General features: G+C 39.1%; 1 protein-coding gene across 3 annotated transcripts in view; it reads right to left on the bottom strand.

The window, feature by feature from the left end:
* Positions 1 to 1,604: 1,604 nt before the first annotated feature.
* The window catches only part of pde10a (phosphodiesterase 10A), a 66,460-nt gene continuing 45,346 nt past the window's right edge, over positions 1,605 to 22,718 (bottom strand). For 2 of the 3 annotated variants that reach the window (XM_085478035.1, XM_085478036.1), the window contains 20 exons: positions 17,600 to 17,628; positions 16,494 to 16,614; positions 15,293 to 15,342; positions 15,046 to 15,186; positions 13,970 to 14,125; positions 12,949 to 12,999; positions 12,422 to 12,480; positions 12,127 to 12,178; positions 11,448 to 11,590; positions 10,588 to 10,680; positions 10,155 to 10,341; positions 9,171 to 9,313; positions 8,792 to 8,875; positions 8,519 to 8,669; positions 8,261 to 8,416; positions 6,958 to 7,130; positions 6,692 to 6,803; positions 6,405 to 6,485; positions 4,951 to 5,039; positions 1,605 to 3,901 (listed from right to left, as the gene is read on the bottom strand). In XM_085478035.1, the coding sequence (XP_085334161.1) occupies positions 3,802 to 3,901; positions 4,951 to 5,039; positions 6,405 to 6,485; positions 6,692 to 6,803; positions 6,958 to 7,130; positions 8,261 to 8,416; positions 8,519 to 8,669; positions 8,792 to 8,875; positions 9,171 to 9,313; positions 10,155 to 10,341; positions 10,588 to 10,680; positions 11,448 to 11,590; positions 12,127 to 12,178; positions 12,422 to 12,480; positions 12,949 to 12,999; positions 13,970 to 14,125; positions 15,046 to 15,186; positions 15,293 to 15,342; positions 16,494 to 16,614; positions 17,600 to 17,628 (2,171 nt within the window). In that variant the 3' untranslated portion in view covers positions 1,605 to 3,801. Of the gene's footprint in view, positions 3,902 to 4,950; positions 5,040 to 6,404; positions 6,486 to 6,691; positions 6,804 to 6,928; positions 7,131 to 8,260; positions 8,417 to 8,518; positions 8,670 to 8,791; positions 8,876 to 9,170; positions 9,314 to 10,154; positions 10,342 to 10,587; positions 10,681 to 11,447; positions 11,591 to 12,126; positions 12,179 to 12,421; positions 12,481 to 12,948; positions 13,000 to 13,969; positions 14,126 to 15,045; positions 15,187 to 15,292; positions 15,343 to 16,493; positions 16,615 to 17,599; positions 17,629 to 22,718 lie in introns of those variants that run through there. The other variant, XM_085478037.1, reaches the window with a different exon arrangement.

Raw genomic sequence — 22,718 nt, 5'->3', positions numbered from 1 at the left:
GTGATCGAAGTGCGTAATGTTTGTGCTGCGTTCAGTGTCCCGATAATAATCGTACCCGTGAGCTTTCAGGCGCTAGTCCTCACCTGGACCTGACGAAGAAAACAGCTGGAGTGAGATTGTAGAGTACTCTATGCGTTAAGTAAGTTTGTGTTCATAGATATCTAAACATTAACGCAATTATGGGATCAGCTTACTTATATTCAAAGAAGGAAACTATTAAAAACATTTACATCTATAAAAAAAAATTGTTTCATTATTTGATAAGAACTCCAGTGCTCTTCAATAAATACTACATATGTTCCTGCACAGAACGAAAAATTAATACAAATCTTTGTGAAATGGGGAAATGTTGTTACTTGTAAAAACTTTATTCAAACTCTTCACTTCATCTTCACCTGGTTCTTTGTAATAAGTGGGTTATTATGTGCATTAAACACAGGGTCCTGAGGGAGTAGGAGAAAAACAGTGAAACATGGACTCAGGGTTCAAGTCACCAGAATACACAGATGGCAAAATTGAACATGAATAAAAAACTGTAATGTATTTTATTGTACATTAATATGGTTGTGTTGCAACAACGTTTTGCATTCATTTGCATTCTTATTTTGTCCACTACCTCAACATGTAAAATGTTATCATTAGAGGTTTATTTAATGACTATTCACATATGAAATGCCACAGTCCATCTCTAGTCTGAGCAATGACTTAATTTAAGTAATTTAAGTTCCCTTAGTCAAAATGTAAATTTAAATTGATCATCTCTGTGGGAAGAATGCAGTCAGATTAAATATTGTTCATATTGTTTACTGAGAATTTGTAAAGAAATGTTTTTTAATAGTCAGTAGGCAATGGCACCAAAAAGATACTACATAATTATATGAAAAAATATGAAAGTAAGACAGAATTGTACAGTGAGTCATCTTTTTGTCTTTTTACTCCATCAATCCAAATGTGCTTAAACTTTCCCTCCCTCCATAGCACCAGCTGCCAACTGTTTAACACAGTGATGGATCTGTAGTTTTGGGCAGCCATCTTGTAGAAATTCGATTGTTAACATGAATGATAACGGCAGCGGATGAGGCTTTATTACAAAACTAGTTCAGTCAGCTGCAAGCCTTTGTCGTGCAAGCACAATAAGACAACTATACACACTCCCAGAATTCCAAGAGGAGATCTCAGGAACTCATCTTCTTAAAAGAAACATTTATGACATTCAGATTTTGCCGACTTTCGTATTCTTTCACTACATTTGTTTGACCAGCTCAAAGGGCAAAAGTGATATTACAGAGTGAATTAAATACAGTAATTATTACAGAGTTACCATAAAGTGTTGATACTGAAATGCTATAGATGCTATAAATGATAAACACTCTACTTTTCAGTTTATTTATAGCTGCAAACAAGAGGCCATTTCACAAATTTCCTGAAATTTCTAATAACTCAAAAGTATTAAAAAGTATTCTTTTCTTTTTTCATTTTTTTTTTAGAACAATTAAAAAGTAGGGTGATGCTACTGACCATTCAGGGGTGATGCATTGTTACTGATCATTGAAACAGGCCCAAGAAAGAAAGGTATGTAGGTAATGAATAAACTGGCACAAAGGTGTATTTTCAGGTATTTATTAAAAGTCATTTGGGCTACTGCTCTTACATGTACAGTTAAGACATTCCTCAGTTATTCTTGGTAACAGTAACATGTCTAGACTGTTTAATTTATCTTAATGTTTACTTTGTACAAAACAAAAAAAGGCCAACATTATTTTTCTTTGTATAAAAAATATAAGTTAATTTAAATTTAACTCTAATTAAGAAAATAACAATAGTAATAATAGCAATAATAATAATAATAATAATAATAATAATAATGATAAGCTAAACATAGTGCAGACAATAGGATATAACTGGTGCTGAAAAGTAGAAGGGACAGTGCAGTGACTTTATCATGTTGTCAGGTGGGGTTGGAGTGGGGAAAAGACAAAGCTTTCTTTCATGCTCGTGCTCTCTCTCTGTGTCTCTCACATACACACACACATGCGCACACACACACTCACACACACAGTCAGAAAGTGCGCGACTGCCATTCAGAGTAGCACCATCAGAGCATACATCTCAGTCTGTACAAACTAAATCCTAGATTGTACACAGTATACACCTATATGCAAAAAGTTTGAATATAAAGTTCGGTTTAGGTGCATGCTAATTGTTGCTCTTGGTTGAAGCTTACTGGAAGCAATTCTGAAAAGTAAGACAGAGCACATGGTGGTAACTGATGGCGCGCTTACCCACGTGCCACCACCGAGCGTCTACAACCAACGAAACATTCATCGAAATGTACATTCACAACACCGGGGGCCGCAGTATCAGTCGCATAACAAATTACTGGAGCAATAGTGTCAGTCTCTGAGGGACACTGTCCACTGGAATGACAGTTTCAGACAAATAAATTTGTCTTTTGGAAGATCTCGGAAACTCATGTGAAAGCGTCCAAATGTGTGTGCGCCCCCCCCCAACCCCCAGCATGAGGTTGGAGAATCAGTGTAAAAGTGTAAAATGATTGATTTCCTTCGAGGGAAACTTCAGTCACACACCGGCAAACGGTCAAACTACATTCTTCACTTGCAATCTCAGAGTTGGACATATTTCACTTTAGCTTAACAGGTTTGACATTATGGGAAAATATGAAGCAGATGACTGTTTGCCGTTAACTTCAGCCTCTATGAAACTTGCTTGTAAAAAAAAAAAGAGAAGATAAAACATCCCAAACTATGCAGTCCACTTCCTACAGTCATTCTTTAGTTAACTTGTTGTGCAAAGTAATTGATGATGTGATAGTGGCTTCAAAAATGAGAGAGGAAATTAAGCAGTATGCAGTCTTGGCTTAATATAAACATCTGGAACGGGAAACTTGCTCATTCCTTTTTCCTGATCTCCGTACTACAAACAGTGACTGCTGATCTGGGGTCAGATCCTGTTAATCCGAAGGATGTTGATGTACTGTGCAGCAGGTTTCTACACGCTTGGGGCTAAAAGGCTGCGGGGTCCACTTCAGGAAACATTGTGACTCTCTTGTGACTGTATTCACAAATGTCGGCATTATGTAACTCATCACAGTTCATTCACGCTTGTAGCATACACTGCAGGGGATTTCTGCCATCTCCTCGCAGAATAGGCTGTATGTCTTTATTCAAGTACTGCAAAGGATTTTTGCTGAAAAAGTAATAAAAAAAAATCTAGTGTCCACCTTCTCAATGAGATGGCATTACACCCCTACATCTGCTCCACACATTCCTTCTGTCTCTGGGAATACCTTGCTGAAGTAGTGCGCATACGGCAAACACAGAAGGCAAACAGTACCGTTTTAAAAAAAGAAAGCCTGAACTGACAACAAGATTTCACATATCCTAGCCTGTGAAAGGTTCAGAATAAGGCCTCTGCAAATACAAGACCATAATGGAATCAGCTCATATGAAGAAAAATAATAAAATAACATAATACAGCCAAAATAAAGCAACCAAGTCTGTTCTACCAAGTGAATTCCCAAGCTGAGTGGACGTAGGGCGATGGATTGAATTCCCTCACCAACAACTGTCTGTCACTCTCTGGGATCGGTGAAACCGTCAGTGTTGACACCTCCGTCACCCGATGAGGTAACTGTGTGTGTGTGTTTTGAAAGTCAAGTCGCCTTTATCTAATCCGTCTCCTGCCAACACAGATTGCGGGTTCATTCCCCTTCAATGGTCTGGGTCAATGGCAGGATTCAGGCTGTGTTCCTTTGGTGAGCAAGCAACCCTCCTTTGTCTGTCAGTTGTCCACCTTAACAGGGCCCGAATCACAAGGCCGGCTGGGCACGATGTCCTCCACCTCTCCCCTTGCTATTTTCTCCCACTGGCCCAGGTTCTCTCTGCAAATACAAACCACCTCGATCAGATGCACAGTGGAAAAGATTTCATTTACAAGTGCAGAGGCATGGCTTTGAGTCTGAAATAAGAGAATTAAGAATCACACCAGTACACAAAATTTTCAAATCATGCAAAAATTGCAAAACTACAAAACACACACACACACAAAAAGGACGAAGTTGATTTGCAAAACAAAACAGTAGCTACAACAGTGGCCAGGCAACACAATCAGTTCTTGTTGTCATGAAGGTGATCTCTCCCCCATGTGCTGTGATTGACACAAGAGTGCAAAAAACCAAAACAAAGCAAAACCTTCCCTTTGCTGCTATTCTATTCAATTAGACAGCCTGATGCAGTTTACACGTCTTTGGCAGATCCCACAACACGCAGCAGGGCTCCACAGGGTCTAGGCCTGTTGCCCACCCGGAGCTCGGTGCTGACGTACAGCTGGGGCTTAAGTATTACACTGCTCACTTTGTTTGCATTCCCCACAGATCAAGGACACATTTTATAAAGCAGCAGAAGGGCAGACGAATGTGCAACACAATCCCGTTCAAAAACCAGAAATAACAACTGTAAATACCTTCTTTACACTCTTATCTATTGTGCACGCAGACATGCCCGATGCACAATGTCACACCACACACAGTGACGCACAAAGTTAGCACACTGTAGTCTATATTTATTTTTCATTTAATCCAAATACTTTTTAAAAAAACTCATAACAAAAGTGGGGTCAAACATTAATAGCAGAACATGCCATTTTTTTGTATTTTTCACTGGAATGCTTAAAAACGTGTGCCTGTGCACACACACCTTATCACCTCTGATCTTACTGGATTAGTACTGTATTAAGGACGGCGCATGCATTACTGGTTACCCTTCAAGCTGCTGTCAGCTCATTTATCGATCACAGCAGAGCAGAAATAAGCATGACAATAATGTGTAAAGCAACATTTAGACTTTGGCGTTTTAGACATTTTTCACAAAAAAAACCAAGAATTATTCATTCACTCAATTTCTTTGTCAACTCTAGCTTTGAATAACTTACTTGCAGGCCTTTAGCAGAGGACCTGATGGAGGAAAAAGCTCAGCAAGTGTCGTGTAACATGGAACTGCAACACCATTGTAGAATCCCACCTTTAAAAAAATGAGAAAGCAAATGTAAAATGGACTTAATAATAGCAAAACATGTAGCATGTGCTAATATTTGTATATTTGCATTTTTGCCTTTGTACACCACCACAGAGGATTTTAAATCAAGTGTGACTGAAGTGCAGACACGTTGGAAAACTGTTTCATAAACTTGTATAGGAATAAAATACATTTTTATATGTAATCCTCCATTTTTAGAGGCTCAAAGTTATTTGGAGAAACTAACATCATTTTAAATACAAGGACTGTTTTTAGTGCAGTCTAGGACCCATGGACATCATCAAATGCTGTGTTTCCTCCACTGAAATGCTCTGCCTGGCCAGGCCTGTATTCAGTCTTATCTTCAGGAAACTGAAAAGCATGGTCCATTGGATAGAGATTGCTTACTGACTTACCCACTGAGGGATATCCAGTATCTTTGCCTTGAGAAACTTTTGGGCTGCTTTTGCAGTAATCCTGAGGTCATTAGTCATTTGCACAGTGAAGTGCTAGAAAGTATAGCCTCGTACACTTCACAATTCATCCTGCTTTTTCTATCAGCAGTCACATCATCAATAAACAGTCGCAACCTGGTTCCACTCAGAGCCATACACACCCATGCTGTGACATATTCTATACCGTGTTTAACTGAAGATTAGGTCTGCTTTGGCTCATGAGATTTCTTTCCTTCCGCATATTTTCTGTTCCCATCATTCTGGTGCAAGTTCATCTTGGGAATCTCTTGATTGCAGACTTGAGAGTGTTAATCTTGTTAGATGTTATTAACTTGTTTCTCTAAACCATGGAAATAATTCTGCAATCATGCACTTTAGTTGTCGTTTGTGGTCTTTCATATTTTTTGGATTTGCTGATCCCTCCAAACTATTTTTTCCTTTTAAGAATGAACCAGATTTTTGATTTGGCTAAATGTTTTTTGTCTTGTTTTGTTTTTTCAGTCTAATGATGGCGTCCCTCGCTTGCAATGACATTTCTTTAGACTTTATATTTCAAATTATAGTGAAAAGCCAAAAAATGCAAATTCAGCTACAGATATTGTGGCCATTAAACTGTTTAGTTTACAGAAGCCGTGAATTTAATGGAGACTGTTCATAAAAATGGTTGTAATTGCTAAATAGTTTTTAGCAAAAGGTTTCGAAAGCCCCTTGAATTAAAGCTTAAAGTCAACACTTCAATCAACTATTTATTGTTTGATTTAAAATCCACTGCTGTGGTGTACAGAAGCAAAACTACAAAAGCATTGATTCAACAGTTCCTATGCTGTTCTTTTAAAATATATTTCCCATCAGAAGGCCGAACATTCATTAAATATTTAAAGCAGTTAAAACACACGAGTAAATGTCTTGCTCTTACTTGGCCTTGGGGAACCTCGTCCTTCTTGTCTCTGTCCATCATAGGGATCGGCTGGATCCCAATCTTCTTCATCTCATCTCCCTGTGGAGTAACAAAATAACAAATAACGTGGCTTTTATTTTTGCACACTGTGGTTAAGTCTCCTGACCACTAGACAACATGATGTTGTGCCTTACAAATTGTAAGTTGAAGCAGCATTTATGAGCAATAATAGAGGCCAGACTGTTACACTGGAGGCATAATCATGACACTGAAACTGTTTAAAGTCTAACAGTATCCCACTGTACCTCAGCCCAAAACTCAGCATAGATGTCGTTGGCTGTGAGTCGTGTGATTTGCCACTGCTTGGTAACAGAACACAGGTCACATGCTGTCATCATCAGACCAATCACACGGTCCCTGGAGGGGAGCAAAGCCTTGTTATATCCATGCGGGGGGGAAGGACTCAATGTGCTGTTTATGTGCGCCAGGTCTAACATTTCACAGCGTGATACTGATGAGACCTGGTGTGGTCCTGACCTGACCTGTGCCCCAGTGTGAGTCGTAGCCTGACCTGTGGGAATGGTTGTTCAAATCCAGCGCACATGAGGTCAGCATCTCCGACAGCTGGTGGTGGTTGTTGAAGTAGAGGGCGAGGTCTGTGGCGATGATGGCCTTTCGAATGATCTCCAGCACCTGCTCGTACTCGCTGGAAGTCAGGTTGGAGAAAATATTGTGCCCTTCCAGCTATGAGAAACAAAGAGATCAATAAAAAAGCAAAAGCTCCACTTATGAGGCATTCAGCTAGACTACAACATCTTGCAAACATAAGTTCATCACAAGGCTACAGCCCAAACTAGCAGATCCTGCATGTTACAAAAGACACCTTGTAAGACGCTAATCAGAACTAAGTCATATGATCCTTTGAATGCATATGTAACTGACAGTTCGTATAAGGATTCGTTATCTAATATAGTAAAATATTTTTTGTTTGTTCTAAGCTGATGACATTGTTGCAGAACCCAATGGAACATTTTTTATGGGTATTTTTTAAATTGTGATCCTTTTTCTGTTTTGCTGATCAAGTTGTTTTCATTTCTTTGTCCAGTGAAGTATACTATTTAGGCTACAGTCACACTAGGGGAAATGGTGCCTGGAAACCGTAGCACTAACCCAAATTATTGTAACCACGTGCAATGAACTCTTGTTCCCTTTGACCTGCCTCGAAGACAGACACGAAATCTCGCAGTCAGTAGCCATCTTCAAAGTGACTCGTATCCATCAAGAAGTCGATAAAACGGGAATAAGACGGAGTGAGTCTGCTGTCATTCTGCTGTCTTATGAATGGAATCACGGTGGCGATCTCATACAATCTGTTTGGGATAATTTGACTATTAGCTGTCATCTGGACCGGTTGAGTCCACAGATGTGTCACAGACAAGTTATTGGCGCATACTGACTCCAATTTATTGCAGCGTGTTGGCAATTTGTCCACATTAATAAATTAGGAGGCAATTATTGTTTGCAGTCAGTCCAAAATGGAGCGCAGTTGTTTGCCTCCCACCAGGCAACGTGTGCACTCACCTTGTGATCAAACATAGTTGCCCAGAGGATAAGAGTGTAATGGTAGTTACACTCAAGCTGTGTAATTACCTTTGAAACTGGTTGCAGAATTTGAAACAAATTCGTTGCAATAACTTGGCAACCACTGATCTTTTTTCCTAGTCACTGCGAGGTGCTTTCATATTTTTACTCTAGTGTGACTGAGCCATTGAGTAATAGGTTCTTTATTTCCTATTAAACACTTGTGGAAATAAGATTAAAGGTTAACATGTTGATTTTCAAGGTACCCTAAATTCTGTATTGTGGATCTCTACCTGCAAGATAGAAACAGTCTGAGAGAAGTGGTGCTGCTCCATGGTGGAGGTTGAGTACAGAGCAGCCAGTGGATGGTCAAACTTCTGGAGGTAGGCATTGCTATACCCCCGATGGTCCAGATCATGGCAAAGACAGGCTATTAGCAAACCCTTCTTCTGTAAAATGGTGGGCAAATAAAAACACATTTTCTTGAAAGCACACAGTGACAGCAGATGTTGATCCAGTTATTTTCCTAGCAGACCCAACAAGAAGCAAACCTCTAGCTCTGTGAAGATCCCAGAGGTTTTCTGTAGGATGGCGTACATACAGTGTGCCACCGTCACTGCGTGCTTCCAGTTGTGGTAGGGCACACGGCGGTAGTTCTTCTTTACGGACATGGTGAACCGGCACAGCTTCTCCAGCTCAAAGCTGTATTAAGGGGAAAAAAGGCAAAGAAACTGGTAGTGTATGTTTGTTTATTTACTATTTATTCCATTTAGTTTCTTGTTGTTTGAGTCGTAGTCTTGTGTAAACAATATTGCTGACGCTACCTGGTCTTTCCACAGGAGTTATGAACCATGTAGATAAAAATGGCAGGCCAGATCTCCTCAAAGGGACTGATGTCAAAGTGGAACCTGGAGGAGGGAGCAAAAGGTTTAAATTAACATGATCAGCAGATCTGGGAAAAGGAGACAACATGCAGATTAAGGGACTTCTGAGATCTGAGAGTTTTAAACTGACAGGTTGACATCTATAGGACACGGTCCTTCCTGCACTGTGTTTGTGTTTGCACTCTTCTTGCAGGGCGACACAGTCCAGGTCTGCGCTGTGTCATTGTGCCTTTCACAGACATGTGGCTGTACACTCATGTCTACTACACTCAAGGTCAAAACATGAGTTCCCTAGAAGGCCGCCAGAGGAGGCACTCACATTTCAATCTCTTTATAAATAGGTGCAGGGAGGTTGAGCTGGGTGAGGGTCTTCCATTCTTCTGATGTGCAGATGCTGTGATAAGACAGTTTCTCCATCGTCACTCTGTAAATGCATTCAGAGTGTCGGATCCTGTGGTACATCTGCAGGGAAATCACAGACCTGGAATAAGTCTTTAAAATGCCAAGTGAGAACTTGAACACTGCTATACATACCACAGAAATGTTGTTTATAATATCAATGTAAAATTCTATCAGTCTCTCCGGTGAAAGTTAAAGTTGTAGTCGTAGTGTACGCCTCCAAATAGCATTTCCACATCTGGTTTGCATCCCTGTCCTCAAGCTAGATGTTCATGTAAAGGCCCCAGGCATCACACCTTCACCCGTAAATCACTTTGAGTCAGAAGCAAGCCAAAGTTAGCGTCCCAGAGACACGAGGCATAAATTACAACTAAACACAAATCCTGTCACTGGACGGATGCAGACCTCGCATCTTAAATATTAACATCTCGCATCAATTTTAAAAGCAAGTTTGTGACGCTGCTCATGCGTAAGTTTGTCGCAAGCGATGACAGTGAGTCAGGCCCCACAGCGAGGACACACTCTGACAGACAGGCCACACAATGCAGGCTCTGAGAGTTAGCATGATTCATGAAATGTTTGTGTTACATGTAAGGGATAATCACCCGGTGATTATGCATTTTTACAGCACTGCACGCTTTAAATAGAAACTGCACTTTATTCGTTTGACTGTGATTTTTGGTTGCCGATGAAGCCGCCACGTCAAAGTTGGAGTTATGTCAAAATAAGATGGTTAAAATTGAGCACTTGTGGCCTGGAGGTACGCCATATATACAATGTTCTTATAATGTATGTAGATTGAAAAGTGTGTGCAGGAAGATATCAAGTCAGTGGGGTATGCATTTGCAGTTAGACAACACTAGTTAGTCTTTTAAGAAGTGTAAGACTAATTTGGTGTACTCACATTTGCACAGTGTAAGGCCAGAGCACAAAAGACAGCAAACATCTTAAAGTTGTTCTCATCTGTTTTAGTGAAGGCACTTCCGCTTAACTTGTTCACCATCTGCACCACACCTATAACGGTCCCCCTGCTCACAATGGGCATGCACAGAATGTTCCGCGTGGTGTAGCCAGTTTTCAAGTCCACCTCTCTGTTCAAAAAGACATAGTTATGTTGATTTTGTCAGCTTATCTTGTGACTCATACATTGTAGCATGTTTGTGTTTTAACTGCTTTTGCATACTGAAAGGCTCCATTAAAAGTAGTAGTATCTTAGCGCCGGTGTTATGCATACAACTGAATAAGCAAAAGTAACTGAAGCAGAACTCTTCAGTAGCATTATTTAAGATATTTATTTAATGTAAAAGTAAGTAAAAATGGCTTAGAGCCTGTTTTACCTGTTGAACCGTGGGTCTGCATAGGCATCTGGGATATTTAAGACTTCCCCTGTCCGAGCCACTTGGCCAGCTATTCCCTTGTCTATAGAAAACCTACACACAAAAACAAGGAGAGAGATAATCTGCATTTAAACTCAGTAATAAATCACCAATACGGAAATTAATTTAGGACATTTGCAGTCCAAATTGTAAACCATTGCAGATTTGAGAACAACAAAAAATCTGTGGCAGTGATACACAATGTGTTACTGAACATGCCAAAAATAATTAAAATAGCTTTCATTTTTTTATGTGATTTCACTGTGTATTTATTTACTAATTTCTTTTCCTATTTACTGTTTTATTTATTAAAATAAATGTTAAAATAAATGAAAATTTAAATAAGACAAGTATTATGAATTGTAAAAAGATACAGATATAAAAATGTTATTTAAAAATGAAAAAAATTAATTGGAAAAAAAAATGCAAACAAATACATGCATGTAAACATACAAATGAAAAAATAAGCTATATGAATAAATATAGGTTTATGAAGTTTAAAACTTAAAGATGAAAATTCAAACAATTCTGCTTTTAACAGAATATAAACTCATTTATGTAATTAATGTTTCTTCTTTATTTTTTTTTTTTCAATTTAGCAGCTTAGATGCTGCAAAATAATACTCTACTATGCCATTGCTATTTTTCTACTGCATATACTTTTTATTACTTTAGCAGATTTTGTCACAGGAGGCCAGTAGAATATTTTAAACGGTGCACTCTGAACATAGGATCAAAAAGTGAGTCATGTCTAAAAATAATAAAATCATCACACTGAGCACACTAAAGCAAAAAAAGAAAAAAAGAAAAAGTGTACATACCTAATTTCTTTGGTTTTCCTAAAGACAGGTTTGCCTTCTTTCTCTTCCCCAATGTCGAACAGGTCAGAGTATAGTTCTTTGTTATTGTGATCTACCTGGAAGAGTGCACACCTGTCTGCATTCACCAGGTTTTTTGCATATATCTGTAAAAAAAACAAAAACATCAGGGACAGAATCTTATTAACAACACTGGGGACTGACAAGAACTTGGGAGTTACATCTATCAAAGCAGATAAAACACTGCTGGTTTAAGTGATTCGGGACTGAACAGTTAAATGAGGAGAATTATAAAAAAGCAAAAACTACAAGTCATCCCCTCTTATTTTAGTGCTCGAACCAGATGACTTGAGTTAAGACCACAGTCACAAGGCAACCAAAAACATACAAAAAAAGAAGCAGGTTTTAGTAAAAGAAGCAGGAAAACCACATTTTACACTTGCCTGTTTTAGATGTACAAAGTACCGTATTGATTACTATGTATCTAAAACTAATGTAACCACTTAATTAGTTAAGAATAATCATTATGAGCACGCTATTATTTTTAGAAAGTAATAGGAGTGAATCTGTGTTACTGCGGCATTGCTAGTCTTTTTAACAGACATGATTTAACACACACTCCCAGGATGTGTAGCCTTGAGGACAATGTGAATGAACACGTACTTGCAGAAATCACACTCACCATAATATGTTCAAGTAGAGAATCTATTGCCACAATGTTATCAAAGTATGTTCTGTGCGAAAAGAAGAAATGGCGCATTGAGATGTTTGACAAATGGGAAGCTCTGATGACGTTCACATTCAAGACATGAAAGCTAGGTTGCCTAAAATGTAGTAATCTCTTTTATCGTGTGGGCTACAAGTTTTATGTTATCACAGCCGTGCTGTGAGGACAAGATACTTATTAGACCAAACAATATTCACTTTGTGCATCAGTTATTTGGTGTTAGGGAAACTGTAACAGGAGCAGCTCTTACTTTGATACGTCTAGTAGGAAGTCGTTGAGCTCAGTCTGTTTGGCGAGGCCTCTGCACACCTAGCAACAAGGAAAAAGACGTCACGAGTGAGTACACAAACGTATCAAAAATTTCCCAGAGAATAGAGAGCAGCTAACCCAGGAGTGCAGGGCTGCACTGCTCACACAGGCTCAGAGGTCCATTGTGGCCAGAGCTGCAGTGGGACACTGCTTCTCTGAGGTGTTATGCTATCTGTTCATATAAAAACAGGACTGGGGCATAATGACGTCCCTGGGGAGCTATTTGTTGAAACTACGGCTCAGTTGATTGGACTGGTGTCGGTGACAACTCAGTTCTTGTACACAGTGGATTTAACCATTAAAAACACAGGTGCAGAACCAGAACAAACAAAATCATTCGAGAACATACAGTAATAAGTGGAGCAGGTAGGATTCGCCTTTTCCCCTGACAAGTCTTCAGTGAGTTACTGTATACTGTATCTGTTACACACTCAGTTTTCAGTTCTGCTTCTCCAGAGGTTTGCTCACCTGCACTTGATGAATAGCAACTGATGCCCATGCTAAATTAGCTGTAGCAACCTGGAAAAGAAAGCAAGGCTTAGCTCCAAAGAACTGCAGTACAAATACTATTGCAATTTACACATTAAGTCACACCGTGCAGGTTTAATCTGTGCTTATCACATTTTCTCACTACGACACAATCTCAACGTAATTATCTGTTCTGCACATCAGGCAGTCTCATAATCACAGAAGAGCTAGTTACCCCACAAACTCAGCGCAACTCTGGGAACTCAGGCTCAAACCTGCTGCATCTCTATTGTATATTTGCATTTAAGCAATGAAATGAAAAATAAAAGCTGCAAGACAAGTTACGGAAAAGACCTTCACTGTCCACATGTGATTAAAAAGAGGACAACAACTCCTAAAAATAACAGCAGGACTTTGCAGGTTTAAAAAGCATGTCAGCGTTCAGCTCATTATTATGAGGTTTTGACTTGCACCTTCAGTGTTTTGCAGTAGTTTACACTGTACATTAATTCAATATGGCAAACCACTAAACACAATAAAACAATTAAAAATTTAAAAATGCCAAAAAAAGAGCGTTATTAATGTGTAATAAGCAAATAGCTACCTGTTGAGCCCCTTTAAAGTAGATAAAAACAAACTGATGCAGGTTTAAACTATGCTGACTTTTACAAGCTGTTCACATATCGATTATATCTACACGATGACCAGAAATGAAAAGAGCATTTTAAATGCTCTGCATTTTAAATTTGATCTTTAAAGCTTATACACCCTGCCTACACCTGCTTCAACATTCTCTATATGTAAAGCCATTTTCCAGCTCAATGCACTGTTGTTCACAGAAAGACTTTCATCTGGAGACAAATATACCCCTTTATATATTTTTGACAATAAAAATGAAGCCCACAAAGCTAACAGAGATCTCAAACAGATCCAGATTAAGGGTAATACCAGGCTAACTGTAGTTCTGTGAGCCTTGCTTCAGCCTCCCACTCTTGGTGTGTTTTGTCTGGGTCAGACTGACCTCCTGGTGGCTGAGGTTGAAGGGCTCCTTGCCCCAGTGCCGGTGAAGCTCCACGATGGCAATGAGGTCCCCGATGGCAGTGATGATGGGGAGGCACAGGACAGAGTGAACATGGATCCCTGAGTCCTGCCCTGTGCCGTCGGGGAATCTCTCGTCCTGCAACACAAAGACCAGCGAAGAACATTATCACCTGAACTGCACAGGGCGTATTAACTGATGAAGATTACAAAGAAACTCCTGTTTCTAAATCTGTTGCTATGAAAAGTACGCCACATGTGTCTCATGCGCTTGTTTTCTTAAGAATTTCACTTTGACACACACTCACAGAGACACACACACACACACACCTTATAATAAAGTTAAGGCTTCTTTAAAGCTGAACCTGATTTGTTTTGACTTTTAAACTTGAAGAGTTTCCACTACAGTGTGCCTGTGCTGATATTTCCCTGAATTCTGAAGCTTCTTCTTATACCTCCTTTGAAATCTGCTCCCGTTCAAAGTGTGAAGTGTAAATCAAAAGAGGGATAATTTATTATGTGTAACTAAATGAAAATACTGGCAAAAGCATAACTGGATAACAAACTAAATGACCCAATACATAAATACTCATCATTTGCCTAATGAAGCAGAAATATTGAAGGAAATGAGAAAAGAAAATGACGACAAATGAGGGAAAATAAACTGAGGCAACACAAAAGAAACATTTGCAAAAATTGCGCTAGACTAATTAAACATATTAAAAAAGGAGAATTAATGCAAAAGTACATTCACACAACAGCAACATCCAAATAAATCATAATAATTACTTAAAGAATGCCTACAATAAATTTAATATATTTGATCACTTAACAAAATATTAATTCATTAATTAGTATTGACTAATTTACCTTTTGTTTCATATATTTACTCCTATTATGATTATTTTTTAATATCTTTAGTTTGACAGTGTTGAGCACATTAACCCAATGAGACCAATAAGAAAGAATTATTTCATTATATGTTTATAGCTACATAAAGTAGTCAAACACTAGATGCACTGAAATATTACACTGTTGATGGATGACAGCCACACATACCCCCATGACGTCCTCTACTAGCAGTGTTTTGCGAGTCTTGGCAACATGAGCGGCAATGGTTGTCCCAAATGCGATGGGGCCAGAGGGGATGAGGGATGGAGGCCCATCCTTGGCCGCCGTTGGAGTGAATAAACATAAACTCTGTTGAGAAGAACAGACAAGAACAGGAAGTGAAGCACAACTGGAGAAAAAAGGAACATATACACAGAGATGCATCAGTAAAAAAACAGAAGAAGTCAGAACTCACATTGTTGCATTCTCCCAAGAAGTAAAGTGCAAATCCATCAGCTTTAGTTGCTGCAGGAAAAAAAAAATGAGACACAGATGTGCAGAGCAAGTGACTAAAATACAATCTGGCCAAATGCTGCGAATGTGTGTGTAATCTATCTATCTATCTATCTATCTATCTATCTATCTATCTATCGATCGTTATTCTGTTACTGGAGTATTATATATTCCTACTGCTGTAATACCTCTAATAAAGGCTATGTTATCTTATCTTATCTTATCTTTTTAAGTTTAAATATTTGCTTTAAAAACTCCTACCTTACCTACCTGAAATTATTCATAATTATGAAATACTGCTTTCTTTGTTGACTAAATACTGTATTAGTTGGTGCTTCTGCCTGAACCCTATCTGACTACCTGAAATAAAATTTTAAAAATGAAATAAAATAAAATAAATGGCAGATATCAGCGAGAAAAATAAAGACAACAGAGAGACACCCCCCCCCCCCCGTTGTAATCTAATACCAATCTATTAACAATGTCCTAGATAACTACAAGGGTACTCTGACCGACAGCTTTGACTGCCATCCAGTGCATCTCATTCCCAGTTCTCCTTTCCAGTCCTACTTCACACAGATATATAGGTCATGTTATCATACAATGTGGAGTCAGAGAGCCTGGTGGTGCAGTCAGTGCACAAGTGATCAAGCAGTTAATGAGAAATGAGGTTTGGATAAAGTGAACCTTTATACTCAGATTCATTATAAAAGTATAACTTTGAATCACTGCTTATGAAATTCTCCCAGTCATTAAGATGGAGTCATAATATGAAACAGGAACAAATAATCCATCAATACTTTATGAACTGAATCAATAAAATAAAAAAGAGTGATTGTTTTTAACCTTTTACATAACTCAATTTTCTGGTTTATTGGCCTGTAAGTGACAAACATGATTTGGTTTGCTTTGCTAATTTGCAAGTAATTCTTATCCTTACTTTTGTTTATTGGATCAGCATGTGGGTGGGGTTTACTAAAGTGGGTGTTAGAAAAGTACATGTGCACCAAATTTGATTTTAAACGGACAAAACTTCCTGCTGCATCTGAGCTTATCCTGCTCCTCCACTATTACGGTGCTGAAATGACACCCAGAGTATCTGAAGCCGTGCTCATCGCGAGAGGTTTTGCAAAAATCCACTTTTGGTTGATGTTTACTTTTACCTGTTTTGATGATGTTGCACAACTCATAGAGCAGGAGTTTATTGTCTCCTCCAGTGTCCAGGCGCTGCTCTATGTAGCTGTTGAGTTCGTACACCACACCCTGCACATTTGTGTCCTGGTACTGTTGGACACAAGACACAAAGAAATTGGATCTGTGCAGTCTTGCACAAACACTGAGATTGAATATCAAAATTCAGCAAGTGCAACGAGGCAGAAAAACCTGACAACAACCTTCATTCTCTACTGCATTCAGTCTAATGTTACTGCAGATTACTCCAGGTCAAATGACTTTTTTTTTCTGTTTCTCAGTGAAAGGGGATTAATGCCATTCACAAAGACAAAGCCATTCATCATAACATTACTCCCCGCCCCACCCTTAGACTCTAGCTCAGGGATCCCCCTGCAGTTTTGCAAGGAGGCCACCAGATCCCCACAGTTCTGATTAGAGCTCTGGCAAGCTGTGCTGGTCAGCCTCAGCTTAAAACTGCGGTTATGTAAGAGGCAAACCTCCCGGCTAGTACGGGGCAAGAGAGCGGTCTAGTTCTGCTCCTGCCGTGAGTGTGAGGACAGGACGGCAAGGAGAGTGGCGTACTAGAAACCCTTCCCCATGGGACGCCTTCTATCCTCCCACATCCTGTTTGCACAGACGTATGGGTGACGCACTGAGGGGCCAAGTGGACCTAATTTTTTCCCCCTTTTTTCCCCTGTGTGTGCATGTGTTAGTTCCTTCTCCTCAGCGTCATGGCCTCGCTGTGGGTGCTGACACCCGGTCTTCTGATGGTGTGAATGACAAAGGTGTGAACATGCAGTATGTGTAACAATAGCCATTGAACCTTTCTAACTTTCCCAACAACTGTGACACACATGATGCGTTTATGGTCCAACCATATGTTTTCTTATTCTTTATATTGATGTTATCCCTTTGACAAAGTCATACAAAGGCACTAGACTAAATAAAGTAAGGACAAGGACAAACACAACTGTTTCAGTGTGTGCAGTTCTTAAATAGCATCAAGCCATTTTTACAGTTACTGAAGGACAATATTATGTTATAATATACAGAATGTAATATATAAAATAAGATGATAAATAAAGTAAACACCTACCCTGCTGACTTCTTTAGAGGATGTGTCATCTGTAAAGAGAGAAAGTTAAAAATAAAGTTTAAAATAAATGACATGAATTTCAGTTCAATTCTATATTTACATAGCAACAACAACAGCTGCCTCAAGCAGTTTTATATTACAAGGTAAAGACCCTACGATAGACAGAAAACCTCAACAATCACAGGACCCCCTATGAGCGAGTACCTGGTGACAGCGGGAAGGAAAAACTCCCTTTTAGGGATGAATCGAAAGTAGATTAAGATCTGGCCACTAACTAAGACATGAATAATCACATTCTGTGAAAACTTTTGCAAATTATTTTTAAGTTTATTAGTTTAGTTTTAGTTTATTAAAATCCACATTAACTAAAACAATTTGCTTCTAATGATTAAATAAAACAAAACTGAAAAATGTAAAAAGAAAATAGCTAAATGCAAATGTAAGTAGGTAAGTAAGTAATTACCTATTTCACAGATAAAAAAAAAATCACAAAGCGCTTTACAACACAAGAAATTGAAATATAAAACAATGTAACAGTAAATAAAACAGCAATGTAAAACAATAAAAACAATGTAAGAACAAATTAATCAAAAGCAGGAAGCAGTTGGTGATGAAGCATGTGGTGAAGCGTTTCAGTTAAACAAAAGAAAACAAAATGAAAATAAAAATAGACTTTTGTTAAAAAAAAAGAAGAAGAAGAAAAAAAACTAACCAAAATTAATTAAACTAATGTCCTTAGTTTTAGTCTTGTCAGTTTGGTAAAGTTTGTCAGCATAAATGCCCAGGATAAGATGAAAAATGAAAAACCAATTAGAAAATACAAAATTACAACACTTTAACCAGCATCACCACCTTTTCTGTTAGGGAATGCCCAGGCAATGCATTCAGCAGGCAGCGGCCTCCACACACTTGACCCTTGTGTTGTGATTATTCACACAGCAACAACATGATCGCTGATAAACCTGCCAAATCTCAGCCTAAGGAAGAATCGCTACAGAAATTCAAGCTTTGCTCATAAAATCCAAAGCTCCTAAAACATTAAAGGACTCTTGTACATTTGCCCTTTGTTACATTGTGATACTGAAAATTTTGGTATCAATCCAATATCAAGTAAAATCACTTTATATATTGTAAAGTAAAGACCCTACAATCATACAGAGAAATCAGGGAAAACCCCAACAATTGAATGACCCCCTATGAGCAAGCGCTTTGGTGATAGTGGGAAGGAAAAACTATTAACAGGAAGAAATCCCTGGCAGAACCAGGCGGCCATCTGCCGCGAATGGTTGAGAGTGAGGGGAGGAAGACAGGACAAAGACATGCTGTGAAGAAGAGCCACGGATTAAGTCAGATGATGCTACTTCTGTAAGAGGAACTTCAAAATGCTTTTAATTGTTACAAAGTCTGAGTAATGTGAAGGCAGTCATTGTTTTTTTATATTAAAACCTTGAAAATCAAGAGTCAGAGAGTCATAAATCTTCCCTGGCTGTTTAAACACTGCATGGATGGATACTCAGCTGTGGACTGATGGATCACGACAGGCCAACATCACGAGCAGCAAATAAGAAAAACCATATGCTGTCCTCAGAATAGTCGTCAGGTGAACAAATACGAACGATGGCGTATTTAAAGCATCAATACTCATTATCTATAAGTAATGGATGAATATTTTATCTACTTAATGCAGGGAGGTATTTATTTAAATGGCGTTCCTTTAAAAACAAAATTAAGAGAGATATTCATTTAAGTTGACGAGTCCAAAACTTTGCGGCTTCAAGTGCAGATTCCTTGTGTAATTTACGGCTGCTGGGGAGACATATGACTATTGTCTTTGGATGTAGACACTGAAGTATGTGATAATTATGAAAGCTTCAGCCAATCATAACAGTTTCTGGACTCATAATCTGGGAGTGTGTCTGGGAGTGCTACTTGGGCTGAAAATAAAACCATTCACACAGCTCAAGTGATTCTTCGGTACACGTGGGTCAACAGCACACGAGAACATAAACCGCTGAGATCTCTTTGATAACTTTTCATGTGATCAAAACCACGCAAAGAGCTGGGCAAATTTTAGAAACATCCACTGAAGTGCTGACTCGAGCTGGCCATCCTTTGAAACGAGCCTCTTTGAACATGTGAAGAAAGGAATTGCAGCCGTCTACATTGTTTGTTGTTTTAAACATTCCTGCAGTATGCTATGAGTTTCCTAACTTAGCCATGAGACCTATTTTAGAGTGAACCGCTGGCCGCTGACGTCAATCAGACGACAGAAAGTTGCACTTGAAAAAGACTTCAAGCCCCACTGAAAAAAATTATCTTTTTTAAAAATGACTTGTTGAGGCCTAAAATAATCAGACACTAATCCCTTTAAAGGGCAGCTATGACAGTATTACTGGTTTAAAAAGTGGTCTACATTTTTTACAGCAGTTCAGAGCAGCCATATTAACACAAACACTGATGCGTGACAGTTTTCTTTCTGACTTTGATTCCACTTCCCTCATAGAGAGACGGGTCACCGCACAAAAAACAGTGTCACTCTTTAAAATCTTATCTGAAGGGCACCAAGGCTCTCTAAACCAATGAAAATTATTAGAATCATTTGAATTGCATGCAATATGATTCAGTGTGGGACAGGATCTGTGTGGTATGCAAAAATTCTAACGTAATTAAAGATGCTTGAGAAAGAGGGCTGTGTAAATAAACCTAAATTAATTACAAAAAACAAACAAAGAAAAAACCCATCTATGCAAATACAACTCAGGAAATTGCAATTCTCACTGCTATTTGGCTCGTAACTTATGTCATTTTTCGCCTTGTCGTTTGTTCAGCACATGAGCAGCAGCTTTTTCTTTCTCCGTGACCCCCCTCACAGTGCTGCCCCTTGCATCACCTCTCTCTCCTCACCCACGGCAACAAGGTTCACTAGAGGGTGGTGAGGCGTGGGAAACGGCACTTTAGAAAAGGCTCTGTTTGACGGGTGATGCTGCTCCAGGAGACGCGTGGATTATTTTATCCTGCTCCCACTGCGGTGGATTTATGTGCTCAGTGATATTTATCTCTTTGTCTGTCTGTCAGTAAGAGTATAAAAAAACCAAAACAAAATGCATATTGCATATTTAGATCGCTTTATTCAAAATAGAAACGCAGAGCATTGGCCTTGGTGGAGGATCCCCATAAAGTCAGTTGCGCCACTTATCCAGCAATGCCAAAAACATAAGAATGAACCAGAAAAAAAAGTCATATCAGGAAAATATTACACTGATGGGAAGATTTTATAATGGTATTTACAACAAACAAACAAAAATACTTCTTAAACCAACAAAACTAATTGACCAGGTTCTTCTACATAAAAATATAAGTCATTCTGTCAGCTTCACAGGAACACATCCTAAATGTCCCTCCTAAAAAAGTAAAACTGTGACCAGACAATGTTCATTACAGGTCTAGTTACTGTACAGACACAAAATCTCAGTTAGCATTTTATTAGCAGAACTCTGAACCCTGTCTGTCTGCACACCACAAAATGTCTAAGGAGCTAAAAATGAACAGGAATAAGTTGTAGTTGTGGGATAAACACTGTTGAGGTGAAAAGTAGAACCGTTCTATGCCTGGAAACTATAGAGTTACAAAAGCCCTTTAAATCTGTTGCGCTGAACCAGTTTTGCCCAGTTGGAACAGTTCCAGCAGCTTCTTTTAAAGTTTGCATGCAGGGTCATGCACACATTCAGCAGGTGCAGGTGCAGGTCCAGCATGGCTCTCACATAACTGTCTTTCCTAGAAACCAGAAAATATCTTGTCTTACCTCCTAGCTTAGCTCTTTGGCTTTTTGTGTGTGTGTATGAGAAGACATATGCTGCTTTGTTCTGCATGACCACCAGCACCAAAAACAAAAGACTAAACTGAAATGTTACAGATATAAGATCTTTGTTTCATCACACATGTGTCATGGGATTATAACAGAGCTATCCCTGGGGTAGACATTCGCTTTAGTCGTGTTTGCGCGTGTGTAACTGTGATTTTTATCACCGGGCCAGCCATCAACGCTGGGACAAAAACCAGCCGCCTGTTAATACCTTCCCTTATTTTCAGGAACCTGCTGTGATTTCAGTAAACACACCAGGAGAGTGCTGACATGTTCTTAGAAAATATACTGCCAGCACAGTCGACAGTGAACACTAAACACAACTGTCGAGCAACTCCTGAACGCTGCAGAGGCTGAACTGACTTCTTTTAGAAACTTCATCACACCATTTAACCACCCCCCCCCCCAAAACCTGCTGCACAGTAGCTTTGGTTCATCAGGTACAGTAAATACAGTATGTACTAGTTTTGTTTGGAAACCACTGCTGAGTGGGTAAGGCTGACTATTTGACTATTTCATTACACTGTGTCGCCCTATGTCCCGATACAATTTATTGTCCACAGTCGTACTCTTGCAAACACTGCTGAAAGCACTGTAAACAAAACAGTGGGAGTGACTCTGATAGAACAACTATGTGATGACAGCAAGGAAAATAGAATAGGATAGATAGATAGATAGATAGATAGATAGATAGATAGATAGATATGAAGAAGCATCTAGAAGATATCAGTAGCCCTGGGCGAAGGTCTTGCACAAGAAAAATGTCTCAGTCAGACAGGTCTAATGCGTACGATACTTTATGGGCTCTTTATTGATCCACCACTACAGATACACAGTCTCCCACAGGACGGTCAGCTAGCAGTGACTCAGCGGTCAATATGTGTCGACCTAGTGGTTGTCCTGCATCGACCTGCTGCATGGAGGATTTGGAGCTGCCAAAAAAAGCAGTCTTCTTCTTCTTCTTTTTCAGTGCCATGCTCTCTATTTACCAACAAGCAACAAGCGAGTCCTCCTTCTTTCTTTTACTTTTCATTAACCTGCTCTACATTTCTGGCAAAAGGCTTTAAAAGAGCCAGCATGTTAATTAAAACGTCTACTTATGTTTACCAAATGTTTTTTACCATTTGAAACTCAAAGTGTCTCATGAGCGCTGCGTAGGGAGAGGTGAGGGGCATCCACCTCCCCTCCCTGGAAAGCCCTGCAGGTGAGCTTGCTCTCTTATCACAGTGGTGGGGTATGAGGTACTGCTACACAAGC

The sequence above is a fragment of the Copadichromis virginalis genome, linkage group LG13 (genome assembly GCF_057382275.1).
Source record: "Copadichromis virginalis isolate Kocher_CV1m ecotype Utaka linkage group LG13, C_Virginalis_male_GT1.1, whole genome shotgun sequence".
Classification (NCBI taxonomy): domain Eukaryota; kingdom Metazoa; phylum Chordata; class Actinopteri; order Cichliformes; family Cichlidae; genus Copadichromis; species Copadichromis virginalis.
Note: the sequence above shows the minus strand (reverse complement) of the source record. Positions and strands in the feature narration are given on the sequence as shown.